We start from the raw sequence: 26569 nt of genomic DNA on the forward strand, positions 1-26569 counted from the left end.
TGATTTGCTGTATGGTTCTCAGCGTCTCAAATGGATTACTGTATGATAAAATCCAAAACATAATATACTACATCTCATTCAGAATCCCACAAAATACGTTTTTCTGTGAGTTAACTATAACATATACTGATGTCCGATGTAATTTTGCTATATAGTGAGTGAATTGGCATATCTGAGGAATGTGCTACCGACTAGCGGAATTGATGCCAAGCGAAACGAAATAAAAGTCTGCTACAGTGTGCTACCACCTGGCCGCACTGACGTAAACTTCTAGTTGAGTGGTAAAGGCTAGCTGTGTACGCCGTGAACCGTACACGTTGTTTAGCAAAGCAGTATATAAATGGACTATTCGGAAAGTAAGATCCGATCGGTCGCGAAATGGAAAGCACGGTGAAAATCAAGAAGGTTTTATTTGCAACAGTTACCTACACCTTCCAGCTACTTCTTTACATAGTCGCCGCTCCAACTTAGACATGTGTCATAGCATTGCACCAACTTTCCAGTACCCTCGTCACAGAAAAAAGGCACAGATCCTCTAGAAAGGACTACAGCCTGTTGCTGTGCGAAAATATTGTCTTCATAGCCAGCGATTCGTGAGATATCTGGGAGAGCCAATTACGGGGTGGGTGATAAAACACTTCCCATCGGAAACGCTGCAGGAGCATCTTTATTGCCCCTGCCGTAGAGAGATGTCATGAATGGCCGGCTGCCTTGGTCGAGCGGTTCTAGGTCATCCAGTCCGGAACCGCGCTGTTGCTGCGGTCGCAGGTTCGAATCCTACCCCGGGTATGGATGTGTGTGTTGTCCTTAGGTTTAAATAGTTGTAAGTCTAGGGGACTGATGACCTCAGATGTTAAGTCCCATAGTGCTCAGAGCCATTTTTTGATGTCATGAATGAGAGTTATGTGGGCTGCATGATTTCACGCGTAATCTCTCACCAGGCCCTCATACTTGGCGGGAGACACTATTTTCTAAGACACATTTACGTGCCGACTGTGCGTTCAGCATTGAAAAGAACAACGTGACGCGACGACGGGCATACTAGAGACACTCCTCAACACATCTCTGCAATGCTTCACCAGGTTTTCACGGTGGTTTCCATTTCGCACCAGATCAGACCTTACTTTACGAATAGCCCTCGTACAAGACCCGTAAGGCAATTACATTAGGCCAGTTGCGCATACGAAAAAGCTCTTTAAAATGTGCGCAACTGAAAAGTGTTCTCGCGATCCAGATGCCAAGTTTCATGGAGACTAGAGGATGAGCAATGTAGCATAGCATAAATTTAGTGCCGCGTATTTCAGATTACCGTGTCTACAAATTTAGTGCCGTGTACTTCAGATTACCCCGTATACATTACGTTCAAAAGCATTCAAAGAAAAATAACAAATCCGCAAGGTGTCAGTACTTAGAGTGTTCACGTGCTCTTCTGCTCATACATTACCGCTGTCAATAAGAACCTTCAGCCATATGTGACGGTCGTTGAACTGAGGACATTATCAAAGCTGCTGGAGGTGTTATACAGTGTGAGCGTGATATAACCCAAGGCGACAGATTTTTTTTAAAAATCCTGTGTGCTTGTTATGGTGAGTTAATAATGCTGATAAATGTTTCAAAGTTTGTATAAATTTGTTAATTTAGGAAGCAGGCATGGTACCACGGGCTTCAAGCCAGTGTCTGTTCCCCACGAAGTGGACTGCGTCGATATTCGGAAGTCCCCCGCAATAAGGGGATTTCCCGCGGGAAGCAACACTGGAGGTGACCGCGCGCCGCTGCTGCCCTCTGGCCGCAGCCACGGGATTCACTGCTGCCTCCGCCGGTGATGGATGAGCGCTGGTGGGCGCCGGCTACTTGCAGAGGACCGCCACCGCGCGTCACTCAGCCACCGCAAAAATGGCTGCCGTCCTTCGGTGACAAAAGACGGCGCCGCTGTAATCTGCGGAACAAGCGCCACCTCCGCCATCCTCCCTACCTCCGCGTTTTCTTTGCCCAACTCATCTTGGCTTTGGCTTGCGTCCCACCACAATTCCGCTAAGGTACCGTCCGACAGCGGTAGAAGTCGACTGTTCGATGTACCACTGTCTTTATACGACCGCTTCAGACTACTGTAATAAGATGGAACGAAATATCTCAGGTTCATTGAGGAATGGTTATATCCGTTTGAAGGTATCCGAATCTGCTGATACTGCAATAACAAAAACCACAGTACGTTGGACAGACAAATACAGGTACAAGGCAGAAACCTTAACAGAATAATTACTTCAACTGACAGATGAAAAAAGGAAGCACAAAAAATGTTAAGGAAAATGTAAGGAATACGGCAATGTAAACTACACAGGAATGAAATCAGAAGGTTGCAGAAAAAATATGAATATATACAAAAGGAAATGATCGTCGGAAGGACAGATTCAGCGTATAGAAAAGTCAAAGTAACTTTATAGTAAAAATGACTCTATAAAAGCTTGTTGGTTGCTGAAAAAATCTTGTAGCTGTTTCTGGAGACTTTATTTCCACATTCACAGCATATTTCGGGCCCAGCCCATCTTCTAGTAACTTGAAAGCAATTAAAATTTGGGATTACAAACACATGATGGTGGTAAGCTAGGACAAAGAGTGGCTGAAACGTATGGCAGCACCTTGCAGCAGGCTACAAAAGTCAACAGATCTTCCTGGCACATTAAAACTGTGTACTGCACCGGAACCTGAACACGGGACCTTGCCTTCCACGGGCAAGTGCTGTACAGGCTGAGCCATCTAAGCATGTCCCACGATCCTCGCTACAGCTTTACTTCCGCCAGTATACCTCCTATCTTTCAATCCTTCCATGTTCGAGTCCCTGTCCCGCACACAATTTTTATGTGCCAGGAAGTTTCGAATCAGTGCACACACTCCGCTACAGAGGGAAAATTCATTATGGAGATATGCAGATCATCGGTGAAAGTAAGATCGAATACACGTTGATGTCAAATTTGGTGCAAGAGAAAATCGACAGCCTGTTAATGTGAAAATTCAGATATCTGAGAGTTCGCTTCACCGTATGTAATGAATTGGACATTGACTGAAAAAAAGCAAGAGCGAAATACTTCTTCGGTCTGGTGAAACTTCCGAAATGCCAAGAATTGGTCATATATTTTGTAAACATCGACGGCTTCGAGGATGGATAGAAAGAAATTCGCATCTTAGAAAGACGTGCGATCGCGGTGATCGTACCTGTCAAAGTTGGATTCGAGTCGAGACAATGGACAAAAAAAAAAGTTAAGGATACAATGGGTCGATCGGGGATTACAAGAATTTTTGAAAACCGAGCAGATCTCGTTAGCAAGTCTTGTAGCATGGATGTGAGAAAATGCAATTACCAGACCTGTGACGGGGGAAAAGCACGGAAGGTTTATTTCCTTGACAGATAAAGACTGTGCTGATATGAGCAGTGAAATGAGTTATCCCTACTGGGAATTGAGGCAACTAGAAGAATGAAGCTCTAGAAAGAAGGAGATTGAGCCAAGCTTGTTATGATAGCCCATGGCCTTACGGCTCCATGATCGTTTGATGACTTCATAATGATTCTCGAACTATGATGGTGATACTGATGATCTATCATCGGATAATCGGATGATCATCAACGGATTATCGGATAATGATGATCGCATGATGACGACGATGTAAACGGTTTTTAGAGCCACAGTCGTGTGTTAAAAAAAGCGCGCGGTTAAAAATGCAGAAAAGATTCATTTTTCCTGTCAGGAATTCATGTTTCGATATGAGAGTTGGCTTCAGCAATACTGTCGAACTGTAAATACCCTCTCTCTCTCTCTCTCTCTCTCTCTTTTCATGTCTTTCTCTCTTTTTATTTTGACTATTGCTATTCGGATAAGTGACTGTTCACTCACGTATGCAAACTCAAATATCACGTGCGGTCACTGTTTTATCCTGCTTGTTCTTTTAGAGCCGTATATGTGGCAGCTATGTGTGTGTGTGTGTGTGTGTGTGTGTGTGTGTGTGTGTGTGTGCGTGTGTGCGTGTGTGTGTGTGTGTGTGTGTGCGTGTGTGTTTGGGGTGGGGTCTTGAAGCTGCATGCAATCAGAAAGCTTTGTAGATAGCAGATGCTGATCGCTGAAAACACAAAACAGACGCGAAGTACTACCGGTTCGTGTTTCAGTGTATTCCTTGTCAAAATGATATGCGTTACGTTGTTTTCACAACCTACATTCTAATATTTATTTCTCTACATATACCTGCTGCAGAGTTCGTTACGAGTGAGTGATAATGCTCAAGTTGTATGTGAGTGTATTGGTAGGTTCATTTCAAAGAGCTGCAAAGGAAAAAAGAATGTGCATGTGCACAGACTTTCCAAATACATGAAGAATTGCTTTCAGTCACAATGATACGGGTATAATTGCATTGCAAGGTACGTTTCAGGCCTCGAATATCGAACTTTATTTATACAAATCAAGACAGGACCATCGGACTTGTGGACGTAAAAAATGGCTCTGTGCAAAAAAATGGTTCAAATGGCTCTGAGCACTATGGGACTCAACTGCTGTGGCCATAAGTCCCCTAGAACTTAGAACTACTTAAACCTAACTAACCTAAGGACGTCACACACATACATGCCCGAGGCAGGTCTCGAACCTGCGACCGTAGCGGTCGCGCGGTTCCAGACTGAAGCGCCTAGAACCGCTCGACCACTCCGGCCGGCTTTGGGACGTAAATAAAGCGTTCGACAATGTAAATTGTGCAAGATGTTTGAAATTCTTAGAAAATACGTGGTAGCTACAGGGAAATACCAATAATATATAGTACGCACAAAACGAAGAGGGAAAAATTAGAATGGAAGACCAAGGCGGAAGTAGTCGCAGAAGAAAGAATCTGTTCAGACTATACAGCGAAGAAACAATGACGGAATTAGAGAAAGGTCGAAAAGTGGAATCATAGTTCACCCTGTTAGAAATTCGTCTATAAAATTGTCTGACGACATTGATATTCTTAGTGAAAGAGAAGGAGCACTACAGCACTTGTTGAATGTAATGAACAGTCTAATGAGCACAAACTAAAGATTGAGAGCAAGCCGGAGAAAGACGAAAGTAATGAGTAGCAGCAAAGATGAGACTAGTGGTAAACTTAACGGTACCACCACTATAGAATTTTAAAAAAAATCTGTTTTTTATCGAAAACAAAAAAGTGTTATTTGGAATTCCGAGATCCTCCTGAAGCGCCTCGGATGACCTGAAACGGCGTATCTGCGTCATCCTTGTAGCCCCTGTAATGTCTGAGTGAAGGTGGAGGAATTTCAAAACGATAATACGTTAGCTTCGCGTTAGCAAGTATAGGAAAAAGACAGTTCTTTCGCTTTTGTATGCAGTTTGAATTTTGATAGTTTATTTGTGAAGTTATAATATACAGTGGAGTGGCGTCACGTTAGTATTTCAAAATATAGTTACCAGGGAAAAGACCAACTGGGCGGCCTAGGAAGAGAAGGGCAGGTCAGGTTAATGAAGATCTCAAGAGCAAAGTAGTAACGTGGAATGCAGTGGAAAGAGAAAAGCTGTGATAGGACAGAAATCAATGAAGGCGTACCTTTCACAAAGTTCCTACCTGACTCGCTGGAAGGAAATGATATTGATGACGAGTTGAGAATTAGAGCAGCGGCCTCAAAAAAGTGTAGATGTAATTTCAAACCTTTTAGAAATTTTTGTCACTGACTGCCCCCCACCCCACCCCGACCCGTCCCCCAAAGCCCGCAAAATAATGAAAGAGTAACAGTTGATCGCTTACTGCATTTTCACTGATCATTCAGTAAAAAGCTTCAGCATCAGGTATGACATTCACGTTGATCACTTCTTTACTGTGAACGTTATAGACAATAAATGTTTCAGGCAGTAATCACTTGTACCACTGAAGGTACTTGCAAAATTATGTGATTGTACTGCTGATAGTTTAGGAAGGAAATACCCTACTGGCCATTAAAATTGCTACACCACGAAGATGACGTGCTACAGACGCGAAATTTAACCGACAGGAAGGAGATGCTGTGATATGCAAACGATTAACTTTTCAGAGCATTCACACAAGGTTGGCGCCGGTGGCGACACCTACAACGTGCTGACATTAAAAAGTTTCCAATCGATTTCTCATACACAAACAGCAGTTGACCGGCGTTGCCTGGTGAAACGTTGTTGTGATGCCTCGTGTAAAGAGGAGAAAGGCGTACCATCACGTTTCCGACTTTGATATAGGTCGGATTGTAGTCATCGCTATTGCGGTTTATCGTATCGCGACATTGCTGCTCGCGTTGGTCGAGATCCAATGACTGTTAGCAGAATGTGGAATCGGTGGGTTCAGGAGGGTAATACCGAACGCCGTGCTGGATCCCAACGGCCTCGTATCATTAGCAGTCGAGATGACAGGCATCTTATCCGCATGGTTGTAACGGATCGTGCAGCCACGTCTCGATCCCAGAGTCAACAGATGGCGACGTTTGCAAGACAACAACCATCTGCACGAACAGTTCGACGACGTTTGCAAAATGGCTCTGAGCACTATGGGACTTAATATCTATGGTCATCAGTCCCGTAGAACTTAGAACTACTTAAACCTAACTAACCTAAGGACATCACACAACACCCAGTCATCACGAGGCAGAGAAAATCCCTGACCCCGCCGGGAATCGAACCCGGGAACCCGGGCGCGGGAAGCGAGAACGCTATGACGTTTGCAGCAGCATGGACTATCAGCTCGGAGACCATGGCTGCGGTTATCCTTGACGCTGCATCACAAACAGGACCGCCTGCGAAGGTGTACTCGACGACGAACCTGGGTGCACGAATGACAAAACGTCATTTTTTTCGGATGAATCCAGGTTCTGTTTACAGCATCATGATGGTCGCATCCGTGTTTGGCGACATCGCGATGGACGCACATTGGAAGCGTGTATTCGTCATCGCCATACTGGCGTATCACCCGGCGTGATGGTATGGGGTGCCATTGGTTACACGTCTCGGTCACCTCTTGTTCGCATTGACGGCACTTTGAACAGTGGACGTTACATTTCAGATGTGTTACGACCCGTGGCACTACCCTTCATTCGATCCCTGCGAAACCCTACATTTCAGCAGGATAATGCACGACTGCATGTTGCAGGTCCTGTACGGGCCTTTCTGGATACAGAAAATGTTCGACTTCTGCACTGGCCAGCACATTCTCCAGATCTCTCACCAACTGAAGACGTCTGGTCAATGGTGGCCGAGCAACTGGCTCGTCACAATACGCCAGTCACTACTCTTGATGAACTGTGGTATAGTGTTGAAGCTGCATGGGCAGCTGTACCTGTACACGCCATCCAAGCTCTGTTTGAGTCTTTGCCCAGGGGTATCAAGGCCGTTATTACGGCCAGATGTGGTTGTTCTGGATACTGATTTCTCAGGATCTATGCACCCAAATTGCGTGAAAATACACTCCTGGAAATGGAAAAAAGAACACATTGACACCGGTGTGTCAGACCCACCATACTTGCTCCGGACACTGCGAGAGGGCTGTACAAGCAATGATCACACGCACGGCACAGCGGACACACCAGGAACCGCGGTGTTGGCCGTCGAATGGCGCTAGCTGCGCAGCATTTGTGCACCGCCGCCGTCAGTGTCAGCCAGTTTGCCGTGGCATACGGAGCTCCATCGCAGTCTTTAACACTGGTAGCATGCCGCGACAGCGTGGACGTGAACCGTATGTGCAGTTGACGGACTTTGAGCGAGGGCATATAGTGGGCATGCGGGAGGCCGGGTGGACGTACCGCCGAATTGCTCAACACGTGGGGCGTGAGGTCTCCACAGTACATCGATGTTGTCGCCAGTGGTCGGCGGAAGGTGCACGTGCCCGTCGACCTGGGACCAGACCGCAGCGACGCACGGATGCACGCCAAGACCGTAGGATCCTACGCAGTGCCGTAGGGGACCGCACCGCCACTTCCCAGCAAATTAGGGACACTGTTGCTCCTGGCGTATCGGCGAGGACCATTCGCAACCGTCTCCATGAAGCTGGGCTACGGTCCCGCACACCGTTAGGCCGTCTTCCGCTCACGCCCCAACATCGTGCAGCCCGCCTCCAGTGGTGTCGCGACAGGCGTGAATGGAGGGACGAATGGAGACGTGTCGTCTTCAGCGATGAGAGTCGCTTCTGCCTTGGTGCCAATGATGGTCGTATGCGTGTTTGGCGCCGTGCAGGTGAGCGCCACAATCAGGACTGCATACGACCGAGGCACACAGGGCCAACACCCGGCATCATGGTGTGGGGAGCGATCTCCTACACTGGCCGTACACCACTGGTGATCGTCGAGGGGACACTGAATAGTGCACGGTACATCCAAACCGTCATCGAACCCATCGTTCTACCATTCCTAGACCGGCAAGGGAACTTGCTGTTCCAACAGGACAATGCACGTCCGCATGTATCCCGTGCCACCCAACGTGCTCTAGAAGGTGTAAGTCAACTACCCTGGCCAGCAAGATCTCCGGATCTGTCCCCCATTGAGCATGTTTGGGACTGGATGAAGCGTCGTCTCACGCGGTCTGCACGTCCAGCACTAACGCTGGTCCAACTGAGGCGCCAGGTGGAAATGGCATGGCAAGCCGTTCCACAGGACTACATCCAGCATCTCTACGATCGTCTCCATGGGAGAATAGCAGCCTGCATTGCTGCGAAAGGTGGATATACACTGTACTAGTGCCGACATTGTGCATGCTCTGTTGCCTGTGTCTATGTGCCTGTGGTTCTGTCAGTGTGATCATGTGATGTATCTGACCCCAGGAATGTGTCAATAAAGTTTCCCCTTCCTGGGACAATGAATTCACGGTGTTCTTATTTCAATTTCCAGGAGTGTATAATCATATGTCAGTTGTAGTATAATATATTTTTCCAATGAATACCCGTTTATCATCTGCATTTCTTCTTGGTGTAGGAATTTTAATGGCCAGTGGTGTAGCTTTTGAGGAAAATGTAAACCGTTCTCAATATTGATCGTAGCAATGTTTAGAGAATTAAAAAAGATGTGTTGGGAAGTAATTATAACATGACTCAACGATTTGTAATCAGTTGCTTGTAGCTGTTTTAGGAACGTATGACTTGCAGTTTCACGAGTGTATGGGGGAGGGAATGGTTGCGATTTGGTGGCTAACTTAGAAATTCAGTATGTAGATGTACGTTTACTCCTATATAGGCGGAGATGAGATACAGTGGAAAGGCTGATGTAAAGTGGAGGAGCGCTTTTCCCTTAAGCTAGTGGGCAATTCCTGGGCCTGTCCCCCCGACTGCTGCAGAGCAAACTGCCTGGGAAAGTGACAGCTGCCCGCGGCGGGTATTTTCCGCGCCGCTGCCCCGCTAGCCGCCGGCTCGCCCCTTGCTTAATAGCCAGGCCGGTGGTGTGGTGTGGTGTGTGTATGTAGCGAGACGAGCCAGGACCACAGGAACACGCGCTGCGCGCGGCCGAGGGGCGTGTAGCGCCGCCGTGACACTGCCGCCTGCACCGCAATTAGCGCGTGCCAGAGGTCGCAGCCCTCGGACACCTGCAGCGTGCTGACGCTACCTACCTGCTGTCTCTCTGTCTGCGGATGGAAGGCGCAGAGCCAACTAGAAGTCGTCGTAACTTGTCGAGTTCAGCCAGTGTGGCGCGTTCAGAAAAGGCAGTTAGAGATACAGCAGCATTACAACTACGTTGTCATACTACTTTGTGATAATCACTTCTTGCGCCATCAGGATTTGAAAACTTGCACTTCTGTAGCGAAGGAGGCATTCAGTATGAAGAGGAGATTATTATGGGGCAAACTAGATAAAGTTCTGAGGAAAAAATATGGCAAGTGTTGTATAAGGATTAATGCATGGTGCGACAGCTGGCAGCTTTCCCTAAACGTAGATAAATGTAATATAATGCGCATACATAGGGGCAGAAATCCATTCCAGTACGATTATGCCATAGGTGGTAAATCATTGGAAGCGGTAACGACCGTAAAATACTTAGGAGTTACTATCCGGAGCGATCTGAAGTGGAATGATCACATAAAACAAATAGTGGGAAAAGCAGGCGCCAGGTTGAGATTCATAGGAAGAATTCTAAGAAAATGTGACTCATCGACGAAAGAAGTAGCTTACAAAACGCTTGTTCGTCCGATTCTTGAGTATTGCTCATCAGTATGGGACCCTTACCAGGTTGGATTAATAGAAGAGATAGACATGATCCAGCGAAAAGCAGCGCGATTCGTCATGGGGACATTTAGTCAGCGCGAGAGCGTTACGGAGATGCTGAACAAGCTCCAGTGGCGGACACTTCAAGAAAGGCGTTACGCAATACGGAGAGGTTTATTATCGAAATTACGAGAGAGCACATTCCGGGAAGAGATGGGCAACATATTACTACCGCCCACATATATCTCGCGTAATGATCACAACGAAAAGATCCGAGAAATTAGAGCAAATACGGAGACTTACAAGCAGTCGTTCTTCCCACGCACAATTCGTGAATGGAACAGGGAAGGGGGGATCAGATAGTGGTACAATAAGTACCCTCCGCCACACACCGTAAGGTGGCTCGCGGAGTATAGATGTAGATGTAGAATGGCAAGAACTATGCCTCTTACATGAAGTCATTAAAGATCACCGAACTCATGTTGAGCGAACAGTAGGGCTGAACAAAAATGACTGACAAGGCACAATGCATCTTGTAGAGGGTATAGTATGGACGTATTGGAATAATTAATGTTGGGTGATGGTTTTAAAGTAATTCACGAGACGTGAAAACTTTGTGGAAACGCATCGATTTACTGGAGGCTAGTTTATCCCAAGGAAGTTTTCAGAGTTGACCGCGGCAGGGTGGCGTTGTGTGGCTGGGGAGCGGCGAAGGGAAGCGACAATAAGCAGCTTAGGGCGGCTCAAACTCTGAGAAAGCGGTAACGGGCGCGGCCTCCAGATGCCTTAAAATGAGTCACAGTGAGGGGGTGATTGACCCCATGCTGGTGTACCAGGAAGCAGACAGAGTACTTGTACGCCTGTTGATAAAGGTCCGTTGTCCCGGTTTCACGGGAGTAAACCGCGCAAAGCTACGGTGGAGCGGTCAACAGAGGCCGAAATATGCGTGTTCGTGACTACAGCAACTTCACGCTGAATTCACGGTCCGCAGAGTCTGAAGTAAATCAGGGGAAGAGCGACAGAATGAAATACGCCGGCCTCCGGGGGGAACGTAGGACCGAGGAATTTGAAGTACTCTCCTGCGGGTCAAAATTTCGGAAAAATTGGTGTTTTGTGCAAATGCTAACCTTGATGGGTAGCCTGGGAGGAGCTAAATAGCAGAAGTTGAGAGGAAGGGAAATTTTGCGGGAATTTGTTCTCTTCCCAGAACAGGCATTGGTCAGCACTGGGAAGCGATGCATAATTAACGCGACTTGCGCTGCAATTGGCGTAAGTGATTTTGCTGGAGGGGAAACCGAGGCGAAGGGCGGACTGGTAGAAGTCTCCGGAGAAGTTTTCCGTTCCCAGCTTGCCTAGAGTGCGGACGTGGCGCTCTTTACTCAGCTTGCCTCAGAGACAGTGAGCATCTCTGCAGTTTAGGACTTAGAAAACGGAACGATTGAGCTTGGAGATAGTAAGTTTTTCTTTCAGCTGTGTACTGAGTGACATAGCTAGGAGTGAATAGACGAGCGCAGCCTTGCACCACCACGAGGCCGGCTGACGTCCGCACAACGACGCCGCCCCGCCACGCTGAATTCGGTGATATTGCGCCCACTCCGGCTTGAGTCAGGCCACTGATTAATTTGTTGGATCACGTCGGCAAAGTTTCCACGAGGGTTTCATGGGCTGTGTATTGTAGAATTCTTCTCACACTTCACATTACGCCTGGGTCAGTCGATAGGAATTAGTTGTGATTTATCGCGCTTTACTCCACGTAAACGCAATTTATTCCCACTGCCTGTTAGGAGAGTCATGTAATGTGATGATTGAAGGTCGAGAGTTAAAAATAAATTCGTGCTAATCGACTGCATCTGTTTTCAATCAAGTAGTTGAAATCCCAAGTCACTTTCTTAATTAATTTTATGTTCAATATTTGCATCTGGTGTTCAATAGCTGAGTATAACATCAATGTGCACCCCTTTTTAATTAAAACGGATCAATTCTGAATCAATTAATGTCAACACTGCCACTGCAGTTCAATCACGAGTCACAGGGCTTTATTACTTTCTTTGCGTTATCCGATATTGCGACAGGTATGCACTCTCTGCTGATCTGCTAGTCAATTAGCTAGGGAGAACACACGACAAAACCAAATAAGTGACGGGTGGGGTGTTACAGTGTTTTGTCTGGAGTGAGACACTTTATGGAGCAGAAACATGGAGGTTGAAGCGAGAGGATGAGAAATTGAAGCATTTGAGATGTGGGTATGGAGGAGAATGGAGATTGTAATCTGAATGGAAAAACGAAAGACTGTTGCAAAGTGTCGGTGACAGGACAAGATTGCTGCAGGTTATAAGAGATTGGAAGATGAACTAGATGGGGCATCTGTTGCTAACAGACGCTTTGGAACGCCTAATTCATAGGAGGAGATTGAGAGGAAAGAGAAGATACAAGATAATGGAGGAGTATGGGACTGTAAGCTGAATGGAAAGAGTAAGTAACAAAAAAGTGTTGGAAAATGTCGGCGAGAGGACAAGATTGCTGCAGGCTATAAGAAAAAGGAAGAAGTACTAGATGGGACATTTGTTGAGACGGTAGTGCCTGCTAAGAGACGTTTTGGAAGGTCTAATTCGTGGGAGGACACTGAGAGGAAGGAGGAGATACAAGATGACAGACGACATAAAAGGAACAGAACAGGAGACAGGAGAGCATGGAGAGGTACCATGTGAAAACCTGCCTTTGGGCAGAGCGCTGATGACGACCTCTTTACAAGGCGACTTCGAGGAGTGCCCCGCTTCAATTTTCTCCTTACTTCTAGGATCTGAAGTCAATGCAAGGACGTCTGTTTCCTAAAGCAGCGCGATACATTTCTCAGAAGCACTCGAAAAAAAATCTAGTTTTCAAGATTTCCGAGCGTCGTTGAAGTTCGAAATCTTCGAGCAGTTTGAGAAAGCTGTCCATTTCTGCCTGCATAATGTAATAGTATTGTTATTGCGAGGTTTATTGTTCTCTTTTTGCTAAACGTAAATAGTATTTTCTTTTATCTGGGTTCTTTATTTATCGAATAGAAATGGTACTTAAAATTTTGAACCAAAATTTTCTAATAAAACTAAAAGCTTTTAGCAAAATGTCTTATTGAGGTATACAGGGTGATTCACGAAGATATGCAAATATTTTAATATGCTATTCTGCAAGTAAAAGTAAAGAAACATAGGTTCGCAAATCTTTAGTTACGGAGTTATGGCTAATAAAAGATTTTGCCTGGAATTTAGCAACTTCGGTAATATGAAGCCATCGCAAAACTGTACGATGTTAAAGTAAAGCACCATTTATATTTATTTTATTCTTATTGGACTGGCGACCCTAATAAAACATGTCCCAGACGTGTATCTGCAGTAGTTTTCCAGAACATTCAGAGAAGCAAAGATTATTATAAAAGTAAATTTGTTAACTTTCCATTAAGAGTGTAGAAAAGTTTATATCGTTGTTGGCAACCGTTAGTGAGTTGTTTCAGCCGTTTCCTAACCTTGAAACGAGTTAGTTTTCTGTATTGTTCAGTGCAAGAACATAATAACAGCAGCGCATTTAAGTTCAAAATGGTTCAAATGGCTCTGAGCACTATGGGACTTAACTTCTGAGGTCATCAGTCCCTTAGAACTACTTAAGCCTAACTAACCTAAGGACATCACACACATCCATGTCCGAGGCAGGATTCGAACCTGCGTTCGTAGCGGACGCGCGGTTCCAGACATAAGCGCCTAGAACCACTAGGCCACACCTGCAGGCCGCATTTAAGTGAAACCATATAGTAACTGTTGTGGTTTGTAGATTATTTATGAAATAGGGATGCCTTTCAAATTTACGACAGAAGAATACGCCGATATGGTGTTGATTTATGGCAAATGTTATGATAATGCTACGGCTGCAGTTAACGAATATCGCGTACGTTATCCAACTCGGAGGATTCCGAATGCACGAACCATCAGACGAAGTTCCGAAGAACCCAGTGAAACTGAAAAGAGCAACAAAATCTATTCATACACGTACAGCTAAATGCATTGAATTCGGAGGAGACATTTTCGAACATTTATTGTGAAATTGAATGTATACCGTACAACTTCCATAACACTGAGCTTCCTTTTTTCGGTTTAACAAGAATTCACGTGTACTGTGATATCAATAAAAGCAGATTATCTGGCACATTCATACAGTTTTAGTTAATGTTATTACAATAATTTTTCCAAAGTTAAATTCTCTACAACTTATTTTCAAAACTTTGTGCAATTTCCTGGAATTTAAAAAACAAATTGGGCCAAGTCGTTAATAAATTAAAAATTTTACGAAACTACTTCTGTGCTTCTCTGGATGTTCTGGAAAACTACTGCAGATACACGTCTGGGACATGTTTTATTAGTTTCACCAGATCAATAACAACAAAATAAATGGAAATTTTGCTTTATTTTGACCTCATACAGTTTTGCGATGGCTTCATATTAGCAAAGTTGCTAAATTCCAGCCGGCCGCGGTGGTCTAGCGGTTCTAGGCGCTCAGTCCGGAACCGCGCGACTGCTACGGTCGCAGGTACGAATCCTGCCTCGGGCATGGATGTGTGTGATGTCCTTAGGTTAGTTAGGTTTAAGTAGTTCTACGTTCTAGGGGGCTGATGACCACAGCTGTTAAGTCCCATAGTGCTCAGAGCCATTTGAACCCATTTTTGCTAAATTTCAGGCAAAATCTTTTATTAGCCGTAACTAAACATTTTCGGGCCTATGTTTATCAGATCTTTTTTCTTTAGTTTTACTTGTAGAATAACATACTAAAATATTTGCATACCTTCGTGAATCACCATGTATACAACGTCCGTCGAGAAGTTCCGAGACATTTAACTCTCGTGTACGAGGCCTACGAGGAAGACAGGCCGCGGCGCTTACAACACGAAGGTAGTCCTGCGCTCGCTCGCTCAAATCAGCAGGGAAACTACGTTTCTACACCTGTTAACTCGTAACTAGGCGTGTCCATACAAACGAAAACTGAAACTTCTACTGGAACCCGCTATTGTGGAATATTAGTGTTATTAGTCCTATAATGATGGGAAGTCCATGGGCCTACTTATAATTTGTTACGGCTGTACCGGCGTACAGTAAAATAAAATCATGCTAAAATGGTTATCAGTTGCATAAGGCACCACTTCCAGCATGTAATGAGTACTGTTAAGCAGAAGAGACTAAATGCTATAAACAAGCCGTTATACCATTTATATCGAGTATTGATCTGAAATTAAATTTTGCTGTAGTACTGTTGATCAGTAAGGCTTCATAATAGCAGATTCCAGTGGAAGATGCAATTCTCGTTAGTACTTACACGCCCAGCTGCAAGTTAACAGGTTTAGAAGCGCATTTTGTCTGCTGAGCTGAGCGAGCGAGCGAGTTCAGGCCTACCTTAGTGACGTACGCGCCGCGTCCTGTCTTTCTCGTGGGCCTCGTCTCGTGTAGAAGTGACGTCAGCGTAGTAACTGCGGTGGTAGCTTGAACTAGCAGCCGTAAGCATTTGACCAGTCAGTTGTGAGCAGACAGTGTTGAGTAGTGCACATGTGACCGTAGTGTGTCAACGTTGCTGTGTCGCAAATTTTAGGGGAGCAGCATCTCTCAACCAAGTGTTCGAGACATTCTCCAGAATGTCCAGAAAGCAGAGAAATACTCCACTGTGCTGAACTTACGGCAGGTCTCGTCACGCAGGGAATTTTGAGCGGAGGTATAATCGATTTAAAAGCCGTGTTTGTGCTCCGCTCATCTCGCGAATGGAACTTCGTAAATGGTGTAATAACACTTGTGGGCTCTCCGGGGAGCTGGAGTCGGCGGCGGCAGGTGCGGATGTTGATGTTGATGCGCGCGCAGCACCTGGCTGGCGCGGCCCGCGGGTTGTGTTTGCTGAGGGCGCAGCTCCGCGTCTAAGGCGACGCTCGGCTGCCGGGCGCCAAGTTCGCAGTTTGTGCGCGCAGCACAATTCCAGGGGCCGCCCCGCCCGCCGTGGCGGGCACAGTTGCATACGTGCAAAGTTTACCTAACAAGAGTGCTCCGAGCGGCCGAATGCGCTGCTAAACGAGGCGCGGCGCGGCGCGGCGCGGGTGCTGAGACTGCAGTTACAACATCGCCAGCTCCTACAGGTGCGCGCGGGTTAAACTTGCGATGCAGATCGAAGCGCCGTAGTCGTTAACTACATGGCTCAGAACGACCAAAATGCGATGCCGCACTTTCTAGATTGGCGGAATTTAAACGTAGTTTTTTGCAGTCATTTTTCAGCAGTCGATATACACTGAAGAGCCAAAGAAACTGATAAACTGCCTAATATCTTGCAGGGCCCCCGCCACCACGCGGAAGTGCCGCAACACGACGTGGTATGGACTCGGCTAATGTCTGAAGTAGTGCTGAAAGGAATTGACACCATGAATTCTGCAGGGCTGTCCATAAATTCCTAAGAGTACGAGGGGGTGGAGATCTTTTCCGAACAGAACGTTGAAAGGCTTCTCAGATATGCTCAATAATGTTCATATCTGTGGAAAAAATGGCTCTGTGCACTATGGGACTGAAGATCTGGAGTCATCAGTCCCCTAGAACTTAGAACTACTTAAACCTGACTAACCTAAGGACATTACACACATCCATGTCCGAGGCAGGATTCGAATCTGCGACCGTAGGGGTCGCGCGGTTCCAGACTGAAGCGCCTAGAACCGCTCGGCCACAAAGGCCGGCCATATCTGTGGAGTTTGGTGGGTAGCGGAAGCGTTTGAAATCAGAAGGGTGTACCTGGAGTCACTCTGTAGGAATTCTGGACGTGTGGAGTGTTTCATTGTCATGCAGGAATTGCCCATATCCGTCTGAGGGCACAATAGACATGAACGGATGCACGTGATCGGACAGAATACTTACGTTCGTGTCACCTGTCAAATCGTATCTAGACGTGTCACGGGCCCCATATCACTCCAAATGCGCACGCCCCACACCACTGCAGAGCCTCCACCAGTTTGAACAGTCCCCTCCTGGCGTGCAGGGCCCATGGATTCATGAGGTTGTCTCCATACTCGTACACGTCCATCCGCTCGATACAATTTGGAACGAAACTCGTCCGACCAGGCAACATGTTTCCAAGTGGTTCAAATGGCTCTGAGCACTATGGGACTTAACTGCTACGGTCATCAGTCCCCTAGAACTTAGAACTACTTAAACCTAACTAACCTAAGGACAGCACACAACACTCAGCCATCACGAGGCTGAGAAAATCCCTGACCCCACCGGGAATCGAACCCGGGAACCCGGGCGTGGGAAGCGAGAACGCTACCGCACGACCACGAGATGCGGGCAAACATGTTTCCAGTCATCAACAGTCCAATGTCGGTGCTGACGGTCCCAGGCGAGGAGTAAATCTTTGTGTCGTAAAGTCATCAAGGGTTCATAAGTGGGCCTTCGGCTCCGAAAGCTCATATCGGTGATGTTTCGTTGGATGGTTCGCACGCTGACACTTGTTGATGGCCCAGCACTGTAATCTGCAGCAATTTGAGGAAGGATTGCACTTCTGTCACGCTGAGCGAGTCTCTTCAGTCGTCGTTGATCCCGTTCTTGCAGGATCTTTTTCCGGCCGCAGCGATGTCGCGGATTTGATGTTTTACCGGATTCCTGATATTCACAGTACACTCGTGAAATTGTCGTACAGGAAAATCCCCACTTCATCACTGCCTCGGAAATGCTGTGTCCCGCCGGCGGCTGTGGCCGAGAGGTTCTAGGCGCTTCACTCCGGAACCGCGCTGCTGCGACGGTCGCAGGTTCGAATCCTGCCGCGGGCACGGATGTGTGTGATGTCCTTAGGTTAGTTAGGTTTAAGTAGTTCTAAGTTCTAGGGGACTGATGACCTCAAATGTTAAGTCCCATAGTGCTTAGAGCCATTTGAACCATTTTGCTGTGTCCTATCGCTCGTGCGCCAACTATAACACCGCTTTCAAACTCACTTAAATCTTACTAACCTGCCATTGTAGCAGCAGACACTTGTTGTCTTATATAGGCGTTGCCCACCGCAGCGCCTTGTTTTGCCTGTTTTTATATATCTCTGTATTTGAAAATGCATGCCTGTACGAATTTCTTCGGCGCTTCATTGTAATGTACTTAAGCAAATCTCTTAAACCATTTCATTTGCCATGTATATTGAAACACAAAGCACTGAATATTTTAATATACATGAAAAACGTAATAAAAACTCATTCATACCATTACAAGAGCAGCAATCATGCTATTCATACGTATCCAGGACCCTACTTCTTCACTTTTTGTAATTTTACTGTACATTATCAGAGTAATGAATCTTGTATATGTCATCTGCATCATCAGCAACTCATATGGAGCTGGAAAGGCTTATGGACAGGATATGTAATAACTCGGGTGTGCCGCACAATTACAAGATCTCACATTATTCTGTCACTAACTTCAAGTACATTATTGTTTTTGGATACTTTTTATATTAGGACTCGTCTCTGTTTTGGCCTGTACTATAATTTGAACAACACTGTAATATTGTAATTTATACAATATTTCATTCTCAGTCTTAACATAGAGACCACGTCAACTGAGATCCTGATGTATGCTTTTCATTACGTCTTATTCCGTGTGTTAGGACGGCATGATTGTATATAAAAAAATACTGTGCTACTTGACGATGGTGAAGATACGATTTAGCTTTCTTTACGCTATTTGTCACATTTTGTAACTGAATAGTGTACTTATCGATGTATCTTCATAGGTAAAGAGATCTTTGGGGCTATGACACCAAGCTACCTTGTATTACTTTTGAATACATCGTGGGAGCAGACAGTGATCAATGTTATTACTAATAGTTACTATTAAAATCAGTCTTGATCGCAAATTTATTTATCCTGGTAACCGGTTTCGACCACATCTGCGGTGATCTTCAGACAAATATCCTGTATGAGTAGGGGCCTCCTTCTGGTGGTAAATTACTACCCACTTTGTATTTGTTGTTCTCATTTCAGTAAAAGTACAAAAAGTGAAGAGGTAAGGTACTGGGTACATATGGAAAGGACGATTGCTGCACTTGTAAATGCTGTGAATGAGGTTTTCTTAAGTGGTTCATGTGGGTTAAAATATTCGATGCTTTGTGTTTCAATATTCATGACAATTGAAGTGTTCCAAGTGATTTTCGTAAGTATATTTTCATGTGACTGCTAGGTGCAAATTTGTCTTAATGTTGTTCTACAAACGTGAATGTTTTGTCGTTAGGCGTTAGATGATGGCTTACAAGGGGAGGCCGCCAATTGTGAAATTCAGATTCGATTCATACGGTGCATAATAAAAGCTCATGGCCAGAGGTGTAATGTGGCAAAGCACCAAGATGCACTTCTCAGCCGTTGTCGAGAAAATCGACAGTTAAAAGAAACCGTTGCGGTGAAGTACTCTCTACGAGTAATAGTTTTCTACAGCGTCGTGGCGCAGCGGTAAGCGCTCGGTTTCGTAAATCGAAGGGCGCCAGATCGAATCTCGCGCCATGCAAATTTTTTTTATTATTAGTTTTTTGTAATTCAAATATATATATATATATATATATATATATATATATATATATATATATATATATATATATATATAAACTATTAATGAATTGCTTATACATGTTGGTGAAGGCGGATCGCTCTCCAATTGTACCGTCTCCATTTTTCCGTTTTTTTTAACTGGGTGTACCAAAGCTCTCCCGTCCGCACTGATTTTCGACGATGTTATAAGTTGCGCTAGGGTCCGCATCTACCTTCTTTCGAAGTTAGCAGGCAACTACGCTGCTATGCGGTGGCTCGTTTCGGCCCATTCGACATCTGTCCTTCAAGTGTAACGAGCGAGTAACGGAGTTTATATTTCATACCTGCCACAGCGAATATGTGTCCATGGGGTCTCTATTCCAATTCGAACGGTTGACTTACGTTATACGTATTCGTTTCGGAATATCGTTTCTACGTCTACTGTTAACTATACGTGGTTAACATTATGAAGACAATTAACAACATTTGTGAAATAGGACTTTGTTTGCGGTAAACATAATGATATTCGAAGTCGCCAGTTTTTCCACAACAAACGACTTTCAATAACTTATTATATGGATAGTTGTTGCAACTGATTCCCGGGACATATATATCTGAATTACAAAAAACAAATACTAAAAAAAAAAAACTTGCATGGAGCGAGATTCGATCCGGCGACCTTCTGATTACAAACCCAAGCGCTTACCGCTGCGCCACGACGCTGTGGAGAATTATTAATCGTAGAGAGTACTTCACCGCCACGGTTTCTTTTAACTGTCGATTTTCTCGACAACGGCTGAGAAGTGCATCTTGGTGCTTTGCCACATTACACCTCTGGCCATGAGCTTTTATTATGCGCAGTATGAATCGAATCTGAAATTCACAATTGGCGGCCTCCCCTTGTTAATGCCAAAACCGGTAGTACTAATAAAATCCAGTTAATGCAGTTCAGTGTCATGAATTTTTGGAATTTAAACAATGAAGGATAACTGGAGCCTGGCCCAAGCTGGCAGTTACCAGATCGTTTTTCTTCGCGGCAAACCAAACTGTTCAAACACAGTACATGTTCCAAAATCCTACTGCAAACTAACGTTAGTGATATGTTTCTGTAATTCAGCAGATCACCCCTATATCCCTTCTTGAGTACTGGTGTAACCTGTGCAACTTTCCAGTCTTTAGGTACGGATCTTTCTTCGAGAGAGCGGGGGAGCGGTTGTATATGATTTTAAGTATGGAGGGCACTCTGTAAGGAACATAACTGGTATACAAGCTGGACCGGAAGATGTCTCATTATTAAGACAAACAAGCTGCTTCCCTAGACCGAGGATATCTAGTTACTCATTTTACCTGCTGTTCTTGATTCTAATTCTGGAATATGTGCTTCCTCTTCTTTGGTGTTTAATAACTCCGCTTTAGTGGCACTTCTGCTGCTGCGCAGTCAAAGAATTGATTGCGTCTTATCACTGGTCTACTTTACACACGACCAGAACCTCTTTGGATTTTCTCTAAGATTACGAGACACAGTTTCGTTGTGGAAACTAATGAACCATATCCCACTGAAGGCTGCGATAAATTTCGACTTGCAGTAAAACCGCCAATCTTGGAGATTTTGCGTTCTTTTGAATTCGGCATGCATTTTAGATACTGTTTCAACAGTGTTCTGTGCTGTTTTGTTCTCCATGAGGGATTAGTAACGTGTCCTATTAATTTATTTGGTACATTTCAATTGCCGTCGATACTATTTCTTTCAATCTAAGCGATAACAGGTCTCCATTTACGTCATTAGTTCGGAAAGAAATAATCACTATCTCTTAGGAAGGCCTCAAGCGAATTTTTATCTACTTTTTAAATAGATATATTTTGCATTTATTTTTGGTGGATTTAGACGTTACGGTCTTCAGTCTTACTACAACGACTTTGTGGTGACTAATCCCTGTATGCTTTCTATTTGCTTAAGATTATTTGTTGTTAATATCTCACCTGGGTTTTTGCGACCTTTTCACTTAGACTGGTCTCCTGAACAAACTGTTCAAAATAACTTTCGGAGAAAGCGTTGGCGTTCATGAGCTCTAGAAGCAATCATAACTGGTAAAGTAGTAACAGAAGCATCTACAAATGAGAGTACTTAATGTATAAGTACATAGCCGGTACGAAAGTAAACAGCCACAATTGAGTTACTGAGATATTATGATTGTGGCCTGCGTGTGCGACAAGAGACGTACGTACTAACTCGTCTCCAGTCCACTATAGTCAAAAGCAGTCTTCACAGACTGGGAAGAAATGGTGACAGGAAGGCGAGACTAGCGTTACTCTTTGCAATAGTCTGTGGGCGTCAGTGCACTTAAAAAGAGATCCGCTCACTTACCGCATAGGCTTGAACAGAGCTTGCATCTGGTTAGCGTAGTCGATGACCAGCTTGATTTGAGTGCCTCCATCTTTTTGACCTGTAACACGAAACAGAAAGACACCACTCAGATACAAACGTTTCAAAACAGAGAAGACAACATCACTCACATCTGCCCTTAAATGCGACAGTGCAGAAGTGTGACGTCTTTTTTTTAAATGTCGGCGTTCTCCTACAGAAGAAACCAAACAGAAAAAACGACGGTGATGGCCCTGACCGACCAAATACGAACTCATGAACTGATATAGAGACTATTATGGGTCTTTCGTAAAAGCACAATAGAGTGTATCCACCAGCTGAAATATTGGAAACAAGCAAAAATGCTATGAATTAGTGGCCAAAGAGACGAAGATTAGAAATAAATCTTTACTTGAAGATACAAAAAAGTACAGCTCTATGCAAAATATAAAATAATTGAAATGATCAAACATTTTACCGGCTATGATAGCCGAGAGCGCTAACGCGCTGCTTCCTGGACTCGGGTAGGCGCGCCGGTCCCGGATCGAATCCGCCTGGCGGCTTGATGACGACGGCCGGTGTGCCAGCCAACCTGGATGTGGTTTTTAGGCGGTTTCCCACATCCTACTAGGCGAATACCGGCCTGGTCCCCACGTCCCGCCTCAATTACACGACTCGCAGACATTTGATACACATTCACATTATTTCACGATTTACACTAGACGCAGACAGCTGGGTTACACTAACACCGTCCCAGGGGGTATGGGGTGGCGGCAGGATGGGCATCCGGCCACCCCTAACACTAACACTAACCTAACTTGCCAAATCCGTTCTAACCACCACGACCCTGCGATCGCTGCAGGACTATGGCGTAAGCGAAAGAAGAAGAATTGAAATGATCAAACATTTTAATTTAGACGATGTTGACTATGAGAGCCTTTGAGGTAAATAGAAAGTTTATCAAAGGAAACAGTGGCGCTTCCTTCCGAAACAAAGGAAAGTTCGAGTTTAATTGCTGGTGATTATTACAGGTTGTATGGTCGTGACCACTAAACTTTTTGCTTCCGGCGTTTCGTCCATAGCTGCGCTGAACACCTTCAGAGGTGCTCCCGGTTCCGATGAGTCTTTCTGAGTGACGGGTCAGACGTGTAAAGTTATACCAAGCCTATTTCTCATGGTATTTATGTTGCTTTCCGACATCGGTGTCCTTGTCCGTGTCAGTGTGTGTCCATATGTCCATGCCCGTGTGTGTCAGAAGTGTGACGTCTTTCAGGGGTTTTCATTTTACAGCCTACGGATCGTTTCTCTTTTAAAGCACCTTATACAGGGTGAATCACAAAGGACTTTACAACTTTGGAATGCTATGGAAATGTGTGTGTGTGTTTTCAGCATTATTGGCTCTGAGCACTATGGGACTCAACATATTAGGTCATAAGTCCCCTAGAACTTAGAACTACTTAAAACTAACTAACCTAAGGATATCACACACACCCATTCCCGAGGCATGATTCGAACCTGCGACCGTAGCAGTCCCGCGGTTCCGGACTGCAGCGCCAGAACCGCTAGACCACCGCGGCCGGCTTCAGCATTATTCCACGATTGTCTGTTATCAGTCCCTTTTTCGGCTGTGATTTTCTATCCAACTTTTATTTCATATGAAACTTTACTCCTCTCCTTTTGTCCTAAATCGAACTTCCCACTGAGTGAGATATGTAATCGATGCGTTAATGTTAATATTTTCTGCGAAAGGACACACGAATTCGCGAATCACACTATTTTTATACTTCCATATACGATCTGCATCCCCTTCATTACCGCAACAGTTATTAACATTGTGCGTAGTTGCCACAGTAGTTAGCAGGTTGCCGCGCGGGATTAGCCGAGCGGTCTTAGGCGCTGCAGTCATGGACTGTGCGGCTGGTCCCGGCGAAGGTTCGAGTCCTCCCTCGGGCATGGGTGTGTGTGTTTGTACTTGGGATAATTTAGGATAAGTAGTGTGTAAGCTTAGGGACTGATGACCTTAGCAGTTAAGTCCCATAAGATTTAAAAAATTAAAAAAAAAGTTAGCAGGTTGCACAAGTGATGATTACTAGAGCCAGAGTGAACTGTAAGACGTGCTGCACTCAGTCGTCCTGAAAACAATGAAATGCACGCTTCGGAAGAGGAGAAAACTGGCGTAGAGCGTTTCGTGATAGCGAACGAAGTACGGGGAACGAAAATTCATCGAATAATGGCGTAAGTGTACGGAAATCACTATACGTCCATTTTAAGAGTCAAGACGGGGCACAAGCGATTCAGTGGAAGACGGGTACCTTTGATCGATGAGGCTCGGCCTGGAACGACACACCGCATTACTGTCGCCATTGTCCAACAGGCGGTTGCCCTCATTACTCAAGAGTTACGGTAGCAGCCATTGCCGCAGATATCGGGTTGAGCCTGGAAAGTGTTCACACCATCATTAAGGGCGGACTGAAATTTCGCAGCGTGCTCCCAGTGGCTGCCCCATAGTCTTCAACCAGTACAGGAAGCAAGTCGACTGGGACTCTCTCTTGAACATCCTCAGCGCTAAGCCAAAGAAGAGAATGGTTCCCGGTCACGAGTGGTCGTTGGAGACGAGGCATAGTGTTATCATTGCGAAACAGTCAGAACGACTAAGTCTCCAGTGGTCGCATGCAGGATCGCCGCCGTCCGAAACGCAGTACACCACTTTCCTTTTCCTTTCTTCTGAAGCCTTCATTTATCTGTTTTCAGTAGTAGTGAACGCTGTGGACGGTTGTAACTTCCCCTTTTATATTGACTGATCGTTAAAAAATGATGCTCAGGCTTCAGCTAGCTCGCGGTAGAATGTTTGCGAGGAAAGTCACAAAAAAGAATTGTCTTGCTGCACTGTATTTACGCCGAGTGCGTGTTAGTTGTACCGGCTGACTCAGATGAATATTTGCTCCCCGACGTGTACGAGCCTAGCTACACGTTAGTGCATACAAACTGAGATTATTGCCCTAATCATGATTACAGTCTATACACATCCAGAGTTTATCTATGAAACTTTACAATTCGCGTGAGCTAAATAGTCTGAATAACTTTCTAGAGCGCCAAAGAATACCTATGAATGCTCCGCTCTGTTGATAATCTATGTTGTCGCACAGGAAAATGTTTCATGAGCACGTAATATTAAATCAGTTGAAAGAAATGTCAAACACTGTAAATTCACTTTATGTTGGTTTATTCTAGTCTATGCACATCCTATCATTGTCTTAAAGAAATAACCTTTTTTCAGATGGGTTTACGTAAATTCCGCCAAATAGTTTACAGCAAGATCCAGACCACGCTATTTAGGTATATTCCTCAGAGTTTACACTATTCATCACTTCCTATCAGTTGAACTATTAATTGTCTATCGCATTGGTTCTAAGTTCAGTCTTTCGTTGATAATAATCAAATTAAGACAATATATTCAGTTATTTTCCTAGCTTGAATTACTTCAAAGATATTTTCAAAGTTGCTGATTTACCTCTTTCAGTTTTTAATCATTTCTAGCAGATCGCAGATCTTCAAAATGTTACAAACCATCTCGTATCGAGTACCAATATTACGTAGGAGCGCACAAGTTCAGTTACGACACGACAAGGCAAGTGTCAGAAGCTCATTAACAATGTACAACTTTAGCTTCTGTATTTCGCAGTGTACTCAAAGAGTACTCACAAGGAGTATTCTTTGACGTCACTTGTTACACTCCGTGATCTACAAGTCTTCTACTTTGCGATCTACTATTTTTTTATCTTGAAACTAATGGATTCTATTTCTTTTTTATTCTTTTTCCAAAACATTAAATTACTTTGCTACCAAGATTCTTTTCTATTTCTTTTTATATTACTTTCTTTTCAGTCTACTTGCTACCAGTCATGCAATGTTAGTACAGAGGGACTTTGTTTTTCTTTTTATGAAATTTGGATCTTGGGCTTGGGGCTTGTATTGGGGTGTGAGGGCTACATTTATATTTTTCATATTTGCGTCTAAAGGATAGCGGAGTTACACGGTCCAAGCGTGCGCGTGTTCGCTCTGTCATCACATAGTTACTCGCTCGTGTACCTCTGGCTGCGAGTTTAGGACCTTAGCCTTCTTATAGGGCACCACGCCTGCTTCTGAAGGCAACGACATTACTGTCCTCCTTTCAGGGGTCTTCATTTTACAGCCTACGGTTCGTCTCTCTTTTAAAGCACGTTATACAGGGTGAGTCACAAAGGACTTTACAACTTTGGAATGCTGTAGAAATTTGTTAAGATAACTTACACAATCAGTAGATGTGTCATTTTGAAACAGACAATCTCAAGTTTCACATGAAAGTGTCAACCATCATTTTGGTTCGAGCTGACTATCATCTGTGATGCGGCAAACATTACACCGGTAGCTCATTGCAGAAAATAGGGTGTAACTTGTGCAACGGCAGCTTAGATTCGATTTTTCAGGTTGACTAAATTGTTTGATGG

General features: G+C 44.8%; 1 protein-coding gene across 1 annotated transcript in view; it reads right to left on the reverse strand.

Moving 5' to 3' along the window:
• The window catches only part of LOC126160634 (extracellular serine/threonine protein CG31145-like), a 224883-nt gene that overhangs the window by 148962 nt on the left and 49352 nt on the right, over window positions 1-26569 (reverse strand). The window contains exon 3 of the mRNA XM_049916918.1: window positions 22086-22164. Coding sequence (XP_049772875.1) covers window positions 22086-22164 — 79 coding nt within the window. The remainder of the gene's footprint in view (window positions 1-22085; window positions 22165-26569) is intronic.

This window comes from Schistocerca cancellata, chromosome 2 (genome assembly GCF_023864275.1).
Source record: "Schistocerca cancellata isolate TAMUIC-IGC-003103 chromosome 2, iqSchCanc2.1, whole genome shotgun sequence".
NCBI classification, from domain to species: Eukaryota; Metazoa; Arthropoda; class Insecta; order Orthoptera; family Acrididae; genus Schistocerca; species Schistocerca cancellata.